General features: G+C 35.8%; 3 protein-coding genes across 3 annotated transcripts in view; 2 read left to right on the forward strand and 1 right to left on the reverse strand.

The window, feature by feature from the left end:
• LOC134797582 (EF-hand domain-containing protein D2 homolog) overlaps positions 1-2,001 on the forward strand; it is a 41,269-nt gene extending 39,268 nt beyond the window's left edge. The window contains exon 3 of the mRNA XM_063769865.1: positions 1,282-2,001. Coding sequence (XP_063625935.1) covers positions 1,282-1,534 — 253 coding nt within the window. The 3' untranslated portion in view covers positions 1,535-2,001. The remainder of the gene's footprint in view (positions 1-1,281) is intronic.
• LOC134797583 (uncharacterized) lies at positions 1,997-6,202 on the reverse strand. Its single transcript, XM_063769866.1, has 3 exons — positions 5,998-6,202; positions 5,236-5,305; positions 1,997-2,230 (listed from the first exon to the last, which is right to left on the reverse strand). The coding sequence occupies exons 1-3, from the start codon at positions 6,087-6,089 to the stop codon at positions 2,063-2,065; spliced, it is 330 nt and encodes a 109-aa protein (XP_063625936.1). The 5' UTR covers positions 6,090-6,202; the 3' UTR covers positions 1,997-2,062.
• Positions 6,203-9,156: 2,954 nt separating this feature from the next.
• LOC134797584 (DNA-binding protein RFXANK-like) lies at positions 9,157-16,554 on the forward strand. Its single transcript, XM_063769867.1, has 5 exons — positions 9,157-9,428; positions 9,505-9,697; positions 10,470-10,599; positions 15,524-15,671; positions 16,341-16,554. Exons 1-5 carry the CDS (start codon positions 9,197-9,199, stop codon positions 16,388-16,390), a joined length of 753 nt encoding a protein of 250 aa, XP_063625937.1. The 5' UTR covers positions 9,157-9,196; the 3' UTR covers positions 16,391-16,554.
• Positions 16,555-16,568: the final 14 nt, after the last annotated feature.

Consider the following 16,568-nt stretch of genomic DNA (forward strand, 5'->3'; position numbering starts at 1 on the left):
TATCTTTTTCCGGTCACTATTATGTGGTTGCCGTGTTTAAAGAGGTGATTTTATATCGATAATTGCACTCATCTGTCTGACGCTTGAATTATACATCAAAATGATGGTAATTTTATTGCAAATACAATGGTATAGGGTTGCCTGCGAAAATCCGGTCACAAATAAGGCTTGCCAGGCTTTTAAATAAAATAAGAAGGGAAGACTTTTAGCGATAACTCATAAACGACTTAACTGATCAAGTATGTTTTAATTTTATTTGAATGAGTTTTTTAGGCATTATTTTCATGATTATTTTTAAAATTTTTTGGACCGATGGTTCAAAAGTTAGAAGGAAAAACCTTTTTTTTTTCTAAACGATTATTTCCGAAATGATTCACTTTATCAAAAAATGTTGTTTAATGACCCCCTACTTATTTTGAATGGCCTATCCAACGACACCCCACACTATAAGGTTGAAACGATAAAAAAAATTGTCACACACATTTTGTTTCTTTCGAGGCGATTATTTCCTAAAATATTCACTTTGTTTGTAACCAACCACAAAACCTAGTTTGTTTATGTTGTACAAGTTCTATACTTTCCATTGAAACTTATTTCGTTCGTCAGACAAATCGGTGAAATTTGACGAAAAAAATTTTTTTTCAATCTTTGTTTTAAAAGTAGCCTTAACCATATTTCTTTAGGCACCCCTATTTATTTATGTTCTGGAACATATTTTCTTTCATATTTTCATAGTTTCATCCGTCAGACAGATTGGTGAAGGTCGACCATATATGTGAGATCTCCTACTATTACGAGTAGATAGGTAACCTAAACACAAAGACTAGGACAATTCTTTAGAGAATTACCCACCCTTTATCTCATGCCAAATTTCGTGATGCGACATTCTGAGACAAAATATTGAAATTAAAGTTTTTTTCTATTCTTCGCATGGACGCTACCATCTACAATTTTATTGGCCTTTTCCGCGTGTACCTAGGGGGCTGTCCATAAATTACGTCATCGATTTTTGTCGATTTTTGACCCCCCCCCCCCCCTAAAATCATCCAAATATCATGCTTCGAATGACCCCGTTTCCTCCTACGTCATGCTACCATCGTCCGATGTCCAGAGACCCCCCCCCCCCCTAATTTGAAATGACGTAATTTATGAATAGCCCCTAGTATGTAAATTAGACAAAGCAGTGTCTATGCGATACTTGACGTAGGTGACGTCCTAGCACCTAAGTTTAGACTTTATAGGTACCTATTCAAATATTAAATATTAAGTGTGGTGTTTCAGGAAAGCGCGGGCGGGCGAGCTCGAGAACAACTCCGGGCTGGAGGCGCTCGCGCGGCTCACCGAGATCGACGTCGACCAGGTCGGCGTCAACGGCGCCAAGAACTTCTTCGAGGCCAAGATTGAGGAGCTGGCCAAGACCAACAAGTTCCACGACGAAATAATCCAAGAGCAGGAAGAAAAACGAAGAGAGGCAGAAGAAAAAGCCGCCCGGAGACTCAAGTTCAAGGAAAAAGCGGCCCTATTTCAACACTAACAAAACACCAAATTACTGAGCAATGTCTAGTCCGTAAGCTGTTACCATGGCTTATAACTTCGAAGATCTACAAACTATTTACTAAGTCTTGTTTAGATGAATTTTAGATTCTATTGTATCTACACTTCTGTTGCTTTTTCAAGGTTTATGTAACTTTACTATTTACCTACAAATTGATTGTAATGATCAATTTAAGTATAGTTAGTCTTAAATATTTATGTATTAAGAACTGCGTAAAATTAAGTGTCAATGTCAATGCCTAATTAAGTTAATGTTCTGTAGTAAAAAAATTAATTATAAATGTTTTGATGAAAAGTATATTTATAATGTGGTATGTGTCTGCATGTTGCCTTGTATGTTTACATTAGCATAGAAGATTTTTTATACTTAATTTACTTATTGATGGTTGAAAGTGATGTATATGAATTATGTGTTAAGGTTGTTTGAATAAAACTTATTAAGTATTATTGGCTCATTTATTTGATGCTTACCCTAATAATTCTGCTTAATTTTTTTTTCAAGTAGTTTTTATTTATCTTCTTCCATTGTGGAGTTATTCCTAAATGTGTCATGTTCCTCGTAAGATTGGTTTTGATTTGAAGGATGGTTCAAGTCTATTTGCATTCGTGCAACAGGTGGTAGCTTGTCTACATCAATATGATGCATATCGGCCAGTAGTTTTGTTAGAGTGGTGTTCTGAAAGGCAAGTACAAGATGCTGAGAAATGCAACATAGTAATTTGTATTTTATTTTACTTTATTTTATTCGGTTATAATACCTATAATTACAGCTATCCTCAAACTAAAAGGTTGTTAAAGTCTACTCTGGAAGACTATAGCTGCCTTTTAGTATGAGTACAGCATATTATCGTCCATCTCCAACTTCAAAAGCATAAAACCAGTAACTATTTAGGGGCTGAACCTGTTCTCAGTGAAACTTTAGAATATTGCCCTACAACATTTCAACAGTAACATACCTGTTTTATATATCTATAGTTATTTTTGCCAGAAGACATATATTCTAAAAGTATGTAGTAAATTTTGCCTGTTATAGGTTTGTCTGTCCATGATTAACCAAGAAGGCTGAGTATTAGTCAGTAATGTTTAGTGTTTATTTCATACAAAATAGTTCCCTGAATCAACAACGCTCAGTTATTAAATTTTTTATTTAAACCAAGGGGTCATTCCACCATTTATTTTTATTTATTTATAAAGTATAAGACCAATAACGAGAGAATCACTACTGTTTCGGGCGTTACGCGAATTGGCCTATACCTTCTGACCATCAGTACCAAAATGCATAATTTAGCGAATTTTGTCAAGTAACCTCCAGTTTTATTTATGTCAAGTAATAATAGTTAGTACTAGTACTCTTCGAGCAACACGGAAGGGAGGCGGCATTCGCACTATTTCCCCTCTGCCGAGGTACAAGATTAGCGCGTCAATCTAATCTAGCGCGGGTAATAAAACTAGTTGCACTTGGATTTTTCACTAGACCGAGTCCAGACGCGCGCGTGAACACTGCTGCACAAAAATGCCTGTTTGCTCGGTTTTTTGTTATAAAAAGAGGTCGGGGACATCAAATTTACAAAAAGAAAGTGTTACATTTCACATGTAATATTTTTTTTACATATCATACGTTTAATTACATTCAAACACAATTATTATATTTTAGTCTCATGTAATTGTTGGATTTATCGATTTTGCTCGCTCAGTACAAATTGCGGATCGGTCGAGCGACAAATCCGACTTCTCATCTCTCAGAATACAATAACATACTTCAACGAAAATGTGTTAGTGTGCGTGTTGTGACACTTGTGACACTTGTCACTCGTCCGCACACAAAAAGAGATCGAGGTTTGCAAGATTTGTCTTTGACGTGTGTCATTTTCTATGTATTTGTGTCGTCATTACAGATTGGATTTTGTATGTAAGCGTGTGAGAAGTGCGACTGTGTGCACCTTTCCCCCCGCGAAAAATGGCAGAAAGATTTGTACGGTGAGATATCGCTTGGGCCCCTCCCTTCCGATGTGTCGGAAGCCGGTGTTGCTCGAAGACTAGTACTAGTATTATATGATCTGTGGTATAGCCTACTGAAACACTGAAGTAACACTTAGTATCACTTTTTATTTAATTTTAATAAAATAAATTACCTGTTTCGGGTGTTACTCATGGTTCGTTTTGGGGTGTTACGACAGGCCTCCGTCACACGCTCAAGGCCACGCGCTATATGCCTACCGCTCGGCGTATCGTCGACGATACAACCGACAGAGGGCCGCCGAACGCCCGCCTCAGCGCTCGCACCGCATTGCACCGCGCGTTTCCCGCGCTTATGCTTCGAAATGCCGAAACCACGTAATTATTGTGCAGTAGATGGGTGAAAAAGTCAAAAAAACAAAGGAAAAAGCCTATAATAAAAATTCTTCTTTTTATGGCGGGCTAAAGGTCCCACCTGAAAGTTTAATAATTATATTGAAGGGTTAGAAAAAGTATTTTTAAATAACTTTGACGACGTAATAATTAATCGGCCTGGTAGCACCGTATTATAACTTTTAAAAACCGTTGATTGTCCGTTGCTTTGCTCCTGAATATTTATTAAAATTATTTACGCGATTTAGGATATTTTCAACTACTTATTAAATTTTAATAACAGAGAATTCCGAGAAGTGAAAAAATTATAAATCATTATATTAAAACTAAAACATATTTGATTCGCAACATTCGTTTTATTACAATAATCATCATAGGTAGGGTAGCTACAACCCTAGCGCATTCTTACGAAGACGCGTTGGCACGTGACTCGAACGGCGGGCAACACAGTCTCGACTCTTTGTGCGCGTAATTATGGTACATTTCTTCTTGTCCTGAGCAGCAGGTATTATTATTAAGGTTCTGTAGGCTATTATAGCGTAGGTATTTTTGCTTTTGTTTGGGAATGAAGTATCTGTTACGTAGTAACTATTTATTAATCTGTGGTTACGAGTACGAAATTAAGACATATTTATACGAAATTATGGCTCTTTTTATTGAAATTATTGTCTTTTTAATAAATTCGATTAAAATCATAAGTAATAAATGCTGAATTATTATAAAATACATTAATCTTAACAATAAAAACAGTTTCTCGAAGATATCATAATTATTTTCTTTCAATGCGAATATTTCCGAAAATATTCACTTAATCAAAAAATGGTTGATGGTGACACATATTCATTTTGAAAGATCTATCCAACGACACCCCACATCACAGGATTAAATGCGAAAAAATTAAAAAATATTTTTTTTTTGTACAGGAGCTACCATAAAAAAACATTTTTTTTGGGGTTTTTTTTCTGACATGAAGGTTTGGTATGTTCTCTATGGAAATAGGTTAGTGTTGACTTCTTAAACCAGTTTTCATTTTTGAACCCTTGGTAGCGTTTATTATGGAATGACCCCAAGATAACACTAGTGCCTACAAAATAAATCCCTATTAAACTCTTAATACTGCTAGAGATCGAAATTTGCCATGACTATGAATTGATGATTCCTATCTATGATTCACTTACTTCTGAAGTATCTAATCACACAAAACTATTTTTACCCAGAAAAGTTATAAGTAAATTCAATTCCATTCAATATGTGTAACTTTTATCACCATCCATACTGCTGCATGACATAATAAGCCTTAAATAAAGCAAATTATTTACAAATAACACTTACCTTAGCAACATTTGATTCAAATTCTCCATCAGGTCTTGTTAATTGTTTGATCTCTTGTAATTCTTGAGAGCTGGAAAAGATATCATAATATGCCTTAGCGCTTAGTACGTACCTACTTAAGGGGCTACCCAAGGTTTTCATCAATTTTTGACAAGTTTTGAATTGTATCTCCTTATTTTGCACTACAGATAGAATTATAAGACAAACGGTTATCGGTTTTTCAATCTTTTATCTCCAGTTTTGTCCACCGGATTTTGAAAAAAATGAATACTTATTTTTTTATGAATTTTTAAAACATTGTCTAAAAAAACACTTTTCGTATCTAGTTTGTAGTGAAGGATCTAACATATACGAAATTTACATATTTGGGTTTGTTTTTGACGTCTCGAAAAACGTGTCCATGGTTTTAATTTTAAACTAATTAACACGAAAGTTATGGCCAGAAAACCAGTTTTTTAGCCTAAAATTGTTCAACTTTGATGCCAAATATCTCGAAGACAATGAACTTTGAAGTAAATATGGGATACTATATTGCCTAAAGCCGTTGCTGTTAATATAATAAGCTACAAAAAACATTAGAAAACTAAGGGATTCAGATCGAAGGTCATTGGCGTGGGGTAGCCCCTTAAATAATGAATAAATTGTTTCACTGAAAGAACACTGGAGAGTGCATGTGTTGTAGAATTCAAACATAGAAAAAATAATATTTACGTTGCACGATGAAGGAATTAGCTAAACAATAATATGCAGACAGCGACTTACATTAATTGCAGAAGATGATTTGTTGTTACCAACTCATTCAGGAGATCTTGCTGCAACTTATTTGTTAGTGTATCGGCGGACTTTATTGACATCGTGAGATTCGATTTGTTTTAATTTTATTGAATCAATAACTTAATAAACGATCGCTTTCATAAATAAAATAACAGTAAACGAACTAAACAACAATTTACAACAACGCTAATTTGATCAGATTATTATTTTATTACAATTTACAATACATGGAAATCGTTTGTTTTGAATTTGAACTTTTGACATTGACATTTTGCGTTCTACCCATAGAGCAAGTTACTCACTGTTATTGCCAGTTCAATTTTCATAAAACCCCCTAAATAAAGCGTCATATAAAATCGTCGGGTGACAAGCAAAAATCACTAAGTACTATCAACTAGCAAAAAGCAGAGCTTTGTAAGGGCTCGCGGAGTTTTTCTACCTAAACGTAACCGCGGACTTTGGTCCAGTCCGAGGCTTGTTCCATGTTCGATCGAGTGGGTACGTAATAAGTCCGTTAAGGACGCAGCTATAAGTGAGAGCGAGAAAGAAATATACTAACTGGACCCCGGTTGCTGTCAGGTACGCCTGTCTGTTACAGCTTTTACGTTGTCCATTAAAACGTGTCCAGACGACAAAATCAAATTGCCAATATCATCCACACGTAATATACAATTTCATAAGCGCTTATTACATCCTACACGGTCGCCCAGTACTTTTTGTAAGGAAGCCGACTGGCTTTCCTACATAATGTTGGGTCAGCGAGCCAATGTCCTTGAATTTATTTATGCGTCCACACCACACAATTGAGCGTAAAACTATCCCGTCTGGACACCTACTGGCGGTAATCATGCTGCTCCGCACATAAACTTACGTTTAATTTGCTCACTTGAGTGCTCATCAAGACGAGTGAGATGACCAAAACAGCGTGTGCCTATATATTGCAACAAACGTGAGTTCCACTAAATACTGCCAGGGTTCAGCTACAGCTCTATCTTGAGTATCTCCTAAGTGCTCAAAAAGACGAGTCGGATGACCAAAACAGCGTGTGCCTATATTATTTAAAACCCGAGCTCCACTAGGTACTGCCAGAGTTCAGCATCAGCTATCTTGGGTACTATTCTACCAAGTGATCATCATGACGAGTCGGACGTCCAAAACAGCGTGTGCCTATGTTGCACCAAACCTGAGTTCCACTAGGTACAGTCAGGGTCCAGCATCAGCTCTATCTAAGTACTACTCTCCTAAGTGCTCATCAAGACAAGTCGGATGACCAAAACAGCGTGTGCATATGTTGTATTAAACCCGAGCTCCACTAGGTACCTACTGCCAGGGTTCAGCATCAGCTATCTTGGGTACTGCTCTACCAAGTGATCATCACGACGAGTCGGATGTCCAACCCAGTGTGTGTCTATGTTGCACCAAACCTGAGTTCCGCTAGGTACAGCCAGGGTTCAGCATCAGCTCTATCATACTTCTCTCCCAAGTGCTCATCAAGACGTGTCGAATTACTAAAACAGCGTGTGCCTATGTTGCACCAAACCTGAGTTCCACTAGGTACTGCCAGGGTTCTGGGTCATTTTGTTGAACTGCACGCCGACGTTGCAATTGGCGTGCAGTTTCCATACAAGTTGCAGTCGGGTTGTAGTCCGTCTGTATCGGCCCTAAATCACTGAAGTTTGTTAATACAAATATCGGCGTGTTTTGGGAATCAAACCGAGCGAAGCGACATGGGTCAGAATCCAAAATTTGTAACCCTTTTTTGTATTCATCGTTGTTAGCACATATTGATCGTTTTTTTAGCATTAGAAAGAACTTGAAAGAATGTAAGCGATCTTGACATGTCTTTTAATTGAAAAACGCTTTTTAAAAATCAGTAACTATTACTTATAAAAGCAGAAGAATTATATTTATAATTGATACATATTTGCTGTAACTTATTTTTAAAATGTGTTTTTCAATTAAAAGACACATCAAGATTGTTTACCTTATTTCTAATGCTAAAAAAACGAACTATAGTACATTAGCACGAATTTTAATTCATAATTTTTCTAACAGATGGCGCTAGTAGTAATACAAAGTGTTATTTCTTTTTTTTATTCTTTTAGGTTTATAAAATGATATTTTTATATTTGATAACACATCTAGACGTGAATTTAAATTACTATGTTAAATTTCAAACCTATCAGTGCGATAGTTTTTCCGTAAAGTGTACCACAAGAATGCATAGTTTGTCGAAAAATGATTGGGCTCGCTTCGCTCGCCCTAAAAAATTAAAGTAACATTGCACTTTATTACACTTGTAACACGGTTTTTTGTCCAATAATTTCAATGGTGTTAGTGACATTTGCTTGTCACCCGACGAAATGTGGCCAACTTAAAATAATTCTTATTCGTGATTACAAACTAGGATCGATTAAGCATTCAAATATGTGTACAAACAACTCAAACAAGCCATTTTTCAAAACAAGGGATCAGAATTGCTTCGTTGAGGGGTTGAGAGGGCTGAGAAAAAATGAAATAATTTCATTCAATCTAAACGATTTGTATTTGCGTTAATTGACATATATATATATATATATATATATATATGTCAATTATATATATATATATATATATATAAATATAAATATAGTGTAAGTATTCATTAAGAATTTGTCTTTATTGGAAATATACAAGTACTGTATTAAAATAATATTTAATTTCAGGCATATGTTGTACTGTAGCAACATTATAATAGACAAGAAAATATTTTGTTCCTAGCCAGGCAGCCAGCTCGAAATTACTATTACACATTTATTTGTGTAAGTATTTATCAATTATAATGAGTATAATTGGTAATAATAAAAAAAAAAACATTAAAACTAACTATGAATTAAAGATTTAAAAACTAAACTAAAATTAAAATAAACCTACTTAAAAATATTAATTTTTTCGAAGTGTCTTGATACGGTCCGTGGCCTGTTGGATCGAGTGGTAGGTGTTACACCGTATGTACAGACATACGGTGCAACACAGGAGTGTGAGCGAAATACAGATATGCGGAGCGGACCAATATTGTAGTTTGGTACGTCCGTCTACATAGTCTAAACAATCGTTTAGAAATATGTCTCAAACACGCCAAAAAAAGTTCAAACTGTCAGCTGTCAATCACTTCACGTCATTGTCATTTATTATTAACAACACAAAAATGGATGAAGCTGTTTATATAAAATACGATGGGAAAAATATTGATATCAAACAAGAAAAACAGGACAATGCCGACAGTTACAAATACGAATTCGATTCCGGAAGCCAAGACAGTAGCAAGAGCGGAAGCGGAGGCTACCAGCGATGGGCACCTAATTTGAATGGCATCAGAAAAAGTGCATTTACGCCGTACAAATCCGTTCAGTGCACTGCGTTGACCAATTTGCAACGAGGTAACTTTATTTCCTTTATATTTGTAAGTTTACTTAGTTTTTCTAGAAGTTTCTAATGTTTACGTGGTACGGACAGGTAATACGCAGGCGCGGGTGACGGAGCTGCCCCAGCCAGACAGCAGCTTCCACGCGAAGGCCGGGCGCGGCGAGATTACGCGCGAGGACGTGAAGCTGGAGCCGTACGTGGACATCACGGACGAGCACGGGCTCACGGCGCTGCACTGGGCCGCGAGCTACGGCCAACTCAACAGCTGTCAAGACCTAGTTTGGTAAGTCTTTGTCTATATGCCCTTTGTTTGTTTTCATTTGACTTAATTAACTTTCTTATGTTATAATTTGCTGTTTGGCAATTGGAGAATTTGTGTAGAAGATGAAACTATACATTGATGCAATAACATATGATTAGGTAAATATACAAACATAGTTCTTTTCAAACAAAGAAAGTTTATGGCAGGTTATTGAAAAATTTACATAACCCATCAAGTGGCACACATCATTATATTTGAGTTGGAATTTCGATTTTATTTTAATTAATCAAATTTCTAATTTAAATGATGTAATTGTCAGGGAGCCGGTTCCGGTTACTTGAAGGGATAGTTATTTTTTTATTGAATTTTAAAACACTAAGCTTGATCTGTTAGTTAAGTTCATTTTAGCTATTCAATACATATAATTTCATTATGGCCAGTACGAAAATGTATTTGAACCAAAAAAAAAACAATCCAGGAAACTTTATTAATCAAGTAGCTATTACTCATATGAGCTGCTTGAATTTCTTAAACATTTTTATCAGAAGAAAGGTTGTAGTATGTTTTTTATTGCTACTATATGATATAATGCCTGACTTTAATTGCTTATTAATTTATGTTAAATAAATGAATAAAATTTTATGTTAACCATATTTAAATTCAAGAGATTAAATTCTGAGTTTCATAATTATACGATCAGATTAAAAATAATTTTTAGGGAATGGATAACACATACTCAGTGATAATGACCAACTCAAACTACTCTTATTTTTCAACCTAAAATGTATTGCAGGAGCGGGGCCAATGTCAATATGCGTGGGCCCGAAGGGGAGACAGCACTACATTTGGCTGCCGCCGGAGGACACCATGAAATTGCAAAATTTCTGTTGAATGAGGGAGCAGATGCCGATGTCCAAGATGATGTGAGTAGTTAATAATGTACTTACTCAAACAGATATTTCAATAGAGTTATTTATATTTTTTTTTATCTTTTACTGAAATGTTAATGTATCTATCTGTATTTTTTTATTAAACATAGATCAATCTTGAAATGTTTTTTGGGGCCCAGGGTTTAAATGTAAAAATATGAAGTAATAAGTAGGGAATAAAAATTTGTAGGTAGGTAAGTAAATAGTGAAATTAAAAAGTATGAACTTTTTTTTTGTAGTGACACAATTTTTAACTCTAAATTTAGTTGTTAAATGAGTGATAATAGTTTGTATTCCATTGTCTACACAGCTACCTTGTAAACGCTATTGCAAAAATCTAAAGCTACATACTGCTACCGCGAAAACCGAAATTCGCAAATTGCGGGGATCTTTCTCTTTTACTCCAATGAAGGCGTAATTAGAGTGACAGAGAAACATGCCCGCAATTTGCGAACTTCGATTTTCGCGGTTATAGCCCTGGAATCTGGACGTACGCATCGGCGGCGGATTGTTAATGTATTTAATGGCCTTGATTTGCCACGCGCCACGTGTCTCCGGTTGCGTGCGTCTTGTCCGCGAAGTGACTCTTTGGTTAAGAGTGTTACTGTTATGTTATGCTAAAAGACCTCGGCGGCCTTTCTCTTAACAGATAGGGTAAATCCTCAAGAAAGACCAGGTCAAGAGCACCCTAAATGGGCGAGCGCTTCGAGCAACACCGGCTTCCGACACATCGGAAGGGAGGGGCCCAAGCGATATCTTACCGTACAAATCTTTCTGCCATTTTTTGCGGGGGGAAAGGTGCACACAGTCGCACTTCTCACACACTTACATACAAAATCCAATCTGTAATGACGACACAAATACATAGAAAATGACACACGTCAAAGACAAATCTTGCAAACCTCGATCTCTTTTTGTGTACGGACGAGTCACAAGTGTCACAACACGCACACTAACACATTTTCGTCGAAAAATGACACACGTCAAAGACAAATCTTGCAAACCTCGATCTCTTTTTGTGTACGGACGAGTCACAAGTGTCACAACACGCACACTAACACATTTTCGTCGAAGTATTTTATTGTATTCTGACAGATGAGAAGTCGGATTTGTCGCTCGACCGATCCGCAATTTGTACTGGGCGGGTTATTCCCACTACCCAAGTAGCATGGAAGTGTCGGCAACATCAATATAGCAGCCAATTAAGAACTTAGAGTGATTTAAGGGACGTATAAGAGTGTCAGAAAAGATTTAAGCTGTATAAAAGGTACTTTACAGACATTATACAGCTCAAGCTGTATAAAATCATTATAAAGGATTCTGCGGAAGCTTGGGGTGCTTTATCAGAATATAAAAAATCTACTATAAAACTAAAAGTGTTGTGAGAGACTACAAGCTAATTCTATCGTAAAAGCTGTATAATACAGGCTGTATTGTAGTAGCACTTGGCACTTTTAGCTGTACAAAAGTATCTGTCAACTCCGTTTTAAAACATTAAGTGTTGTGAAACACTACAAGCAAATTTTATCGTAAAAGCTGTATACAGGCTGTATTGTAGTATCACTTGGCACTTGTAGCTGTACAAATGTATCTGTCAACCCCGTTTTAAAGCTATTTCTTATGGCGTAATCTTACTCTCCTATAAAAATAGTAGTTGTATAACTTCTGTCTGTAAGGGTATTATAAAACCAAATGAATAAATGGCAGCTATAGTATAGCTTTTTTCTGTATTACTGATAGACTCGCTTATAACAATCTTTTGGCGTAATTTTACACTCGTATAAGTATAGTAGTGTAATGATTTCTGAAAATAAGTGTATTATAAAACTAAAGGAATATACGACAGTTACAGTACAGGTTTTTTATTTGTTATACGGATCTCTAAAGAGAATTATAACTTAAGTACGGAGAACCGAAATACAGCCAAACGAATACAAATATTCTATTATAAAGCTGTTTTAATTACAAAAGCTGTAAAAGACACTCCATTTATTACACAGCACAGCTACTAAGATTATAATGCTCTCCAACTATCCTGTAGGCTGTTTAAAAATTGTCGCCATTTTAAAATAAATAATTTGTAAATATAATTAAAGAAATACTTGCAAATATTTAGCAGATTAACGCCGTGTTATGATTACCAGCTAAAATAAATTGTTTAGCCTTAGAATTAATATTTATAAATATGTTTGATACTCTAACCTTAAAAACAAACAGTAACTTTATCGATTTTTGATATTTTCCTTATGGTCTCTTTGTTATTTTGCAGGCGCGTAAACATTTTACCAGAAAAGATACACACGTTCACAATAAATAATAATCCGCACTTACCAATAATGTAATATTCCATTCAAGTCCTGTATAATATTTACTTTTACTTTTACCATCCACTATAACACTTTATTGTCGCCATTACTATATTACGAATGAACAAGATTAAGACATTTTAGTTTCTTAAATGATTATTATTCTCTTGTAATTCTTTCTTATAACTCATTTAAAACTTATATTCTTATATCGTACTTATAAGAGATTATCTGTAGTGTTAAGGTTTCCTGTTGCACCGAAATATAGCTGTAATGCAGCTATTATGCAGCTTATGTATTGCTTATACAGCTACTCTACAGCTCTAATAACGCCAAAGGCTGTATAATTTGGGCCCTTTTTTTACTTATAAGGGCTGTATAAGCGCTTATACAGCCTTTGTACAGCCTAACTGTACAGCTTATAGTATACAAATAAACTTTAATACAGCTTATATACAGCTTGCAATGCTACTTGGGTAGTTACCACCATGGTCTTCTATTCCCAGAGTGACACGGGCCTACGTCACAATAACATTGCCACTTTATTTCAACATAACATGTTACATGGGTACATTATACCTATGGTTAATAAGTTAAAATATTTCTTTATAATTTTATAATTTTCATTTATATGTATTTTATCTTAAATTTTACAATAACACGTCATTTTTAATTATTCGTTAGCAATATCTTCCGATTCACGACAGAAATTTCAGACGTTCGGGTAATTCTGTTTACATTACTGACAACACAGGATAGCGCTGTCACATTTGACAATTCGGATCTAGATAACTTCATGCCCTGACCGTCATCCTTGTCGAACGCGTGTTAATTGTTATTTCCTTCTCGCTCAGTGTCAGCAGTCGCAGTGTTTTCCAAACTTTTCACGCCGTAAGCTTGCTAATTAATGTGTAACTGTGAATTAGTTTTTCAAACGTTTGTCTTGTATAGATAAATAAAGTTTAATTTAATACATTAGATTTGTTTTATTTTACTATGTTTCTACATGAATAACTTAAAATTAATGCCGTTAAAATAATTTTCACCGTTGGTTAAAATTCTCCCACATTTTAAAGTTTGAGAACCTGTAAACAGCATGATGACGTAGGCCCGTGTCAGTTAGGTCATATGCGAATCTCGGAATAGAGTACCAGGCGGAGTATATTATTATACCATGGTTACCACCAAGTTCTTACCAGTGGTAACTACTGGGATTTTTTTTCCCACCTTTTACCACTGGTAACTACTGGGAAAAAAAATCCCACTAGTTACCACCAACTCGGCTTGGTGGTAACTACTGGGAATTTTTATTCCCAGTAGTTACCACCAAAATATTGTTAGAATTCAATACTAATAAAAACAGTATAAATAGTATAGTATAAATGTAGCGTGCTGTAATAAATAATTATGTGTCAGTTAGTGATTCAGTAAACTGCTTTAAAAGTGATCAAAAATATTAAAACAGTTTTACCGGTATAAGTGTAAAAACTAAAATAGAAGAGTCTCATTCTAGTTAAGTAGAAATTCACTTATTATCCGGACTAAGTTTATCTTATTAACTGTAAATTAAATTACATATTTATACAAACGAACAAACAAATCAGTCAAAAACCGACAGAACTGATTTCGTTTTATTATTTACCGCTACTTCATTTCGTTCTATTATAACACGACGCAAACCTGGAATATGTAGGTATTCATAATTTTATTTGTACTCAGGCTAAATAACTAAAGGGCATGGTTCTTATTAAAACCGCTTAGGGCTCGCTTCGGATGGGCTAATTGCTCGGACTAACCAGCATAGGCTCGCATTCCAATCGCAACACACGCTAGCGGGATGGTAATAACACTCTACCAGAGGGGAATCAGGTACTATTCGTACACTTCTTTTTTTGTATTTAACTTTTATTCTTTTGGAAAATATGTTTATGAGGAACGTGTAAAAAATTAAAATCACATAAAATAACCTTAAATTGAGTACGACGAAGGGGCAAGAGGGCGTCAGGCTAAAAGCAAAAATCTAAAAATGAGTACTTACCACTGGTAAGAACTTGGTGGTAACTAGTGGGAATAACCCGTACTGGGCGAGCAAAATCGATAAATCCATCAATTACATGAGACTAAAATATAATAATTGTGTTTAAATGTAATTAAACGTATGATATGTAAAAAAAATATTATATGTGAAATGTAACACCTTCTTTTTGTAAATTTGATGTCTCCGACCTCTTTTTACGACAAAAAACCAAGCAATTAGGCATTTTTTCTGCTGCTTTGTTTACGCGCGCGTCTGGACTCGGTCTAGTGAAAAATCCGAGCGCAACTAGTTTTATTACCCGCGCTAGATCAGTTGATCTCGTACCTAGGCAGAGGGGAAATAGTGCGACTGCCGCCTCCCTTCCGTGTTGCTCGAAGGGCGAGCGTGTATGAGCAATGTTATGAAAGTGAAGGAAGCGAAAGAGGTATGTCAGGATCGTAGCAAGTGAAAATCTGTGGTCTCTGCCTACCCCTTCGGGAAATAGGCGTGTATGTATGTAAAATATATTATTTGCTTCAGTTCCGATAAAACATCGTTACAATTGTTCTCTAGCCAAGCTTCTGTTATTTTTCAGTCTGGCAGCACTGCTCTGATGTACGCCGCAGCGGCAGACTTCCCCTACACCTGCAACGAGCTCCTGATCCGCGGGGCCGACCTCACTCTCACTAACGATTACGACCAAGATGCATACACCCTCAGCACCACTAACAATAGTAAACTGGGTAAGTTACTTTCATCTTTGAAATTATTTTTTGCCTACTGCTTAATGATGATACGTGCGCGTTGGAGGGTCTGCCATCTTTGGCCTGAATCGGAAACATATGTGCACATGTACATTGCTAAAGCAAGTGCTACCATCTATCGTTCTCGTCGGTACATTTCCTTGTGCATAGTAGTCTTGTGGGCTACATCGGAAACATAAACGACACATTTACGCCTCGCGCCAAAAATCTGACAGCTCCTATGCTGCCCTCTATAATTCATGCACGGGGCCTATCGTATGAATGACGTATTTACATAGCAGTTATATTTTAAGTAAGTAAGTAAACACTACATCCGGCGGCCTTAACATGGACAGACGACCTTGTTAAGGCCGGAAGGCTGGATGCGGGTCGCTTCCAACCGGTACGAATGGAGGTCCAAGGGGGAGGCCTATGTTCAGCAGTGGACGTCTTATGGCTGAGATGATGAAGATGAAGATGATAAACACTTTATTGTACGAAGAGAAAGAAATAATGGTTACATCAGATAAAACATAAATGCGTAGTACAAAGGCGAACTTATCCCTAAGAGGGATTTCTTTCAGTTATCTATTTTATCTCTCAAAACGATGTACTGTATGGAATTGTGATACTCGTGCTAATCTAACAAAATATTTTCTTTTGTTTCAGCACAAACTGTGATAGAAAACTTTTTAATTGGTTGTCTCAGCAAAATGTGAAGATGCCAACCAGACCAAATTATGTTGGAATATCCACACAATTCATTTGCTTTAACAGTTGAATGAAGAAATACAGGGATTTAGTTTGTAACATAAATAATGTATCTATTTACTTCATTATATATACAGATATCATGTTTTATGAAATAAAAGATTTTAAATTACAGCTGAAATATGA

This window comes from Cydia splendana, chromosome 15 (genome assembly GCF_910591565.1).
Source record: "Cydia splendana chromosome 15, ilCydSple1.2, whole genome shotgun sequence".
In the NCBI taxonomy this organism is placed as follows: Eukaryota; Metazoa; Arthropoda; class Insecta; order Lepidoptera; family Tortricidae; genus Cydia; species Cydia splendana.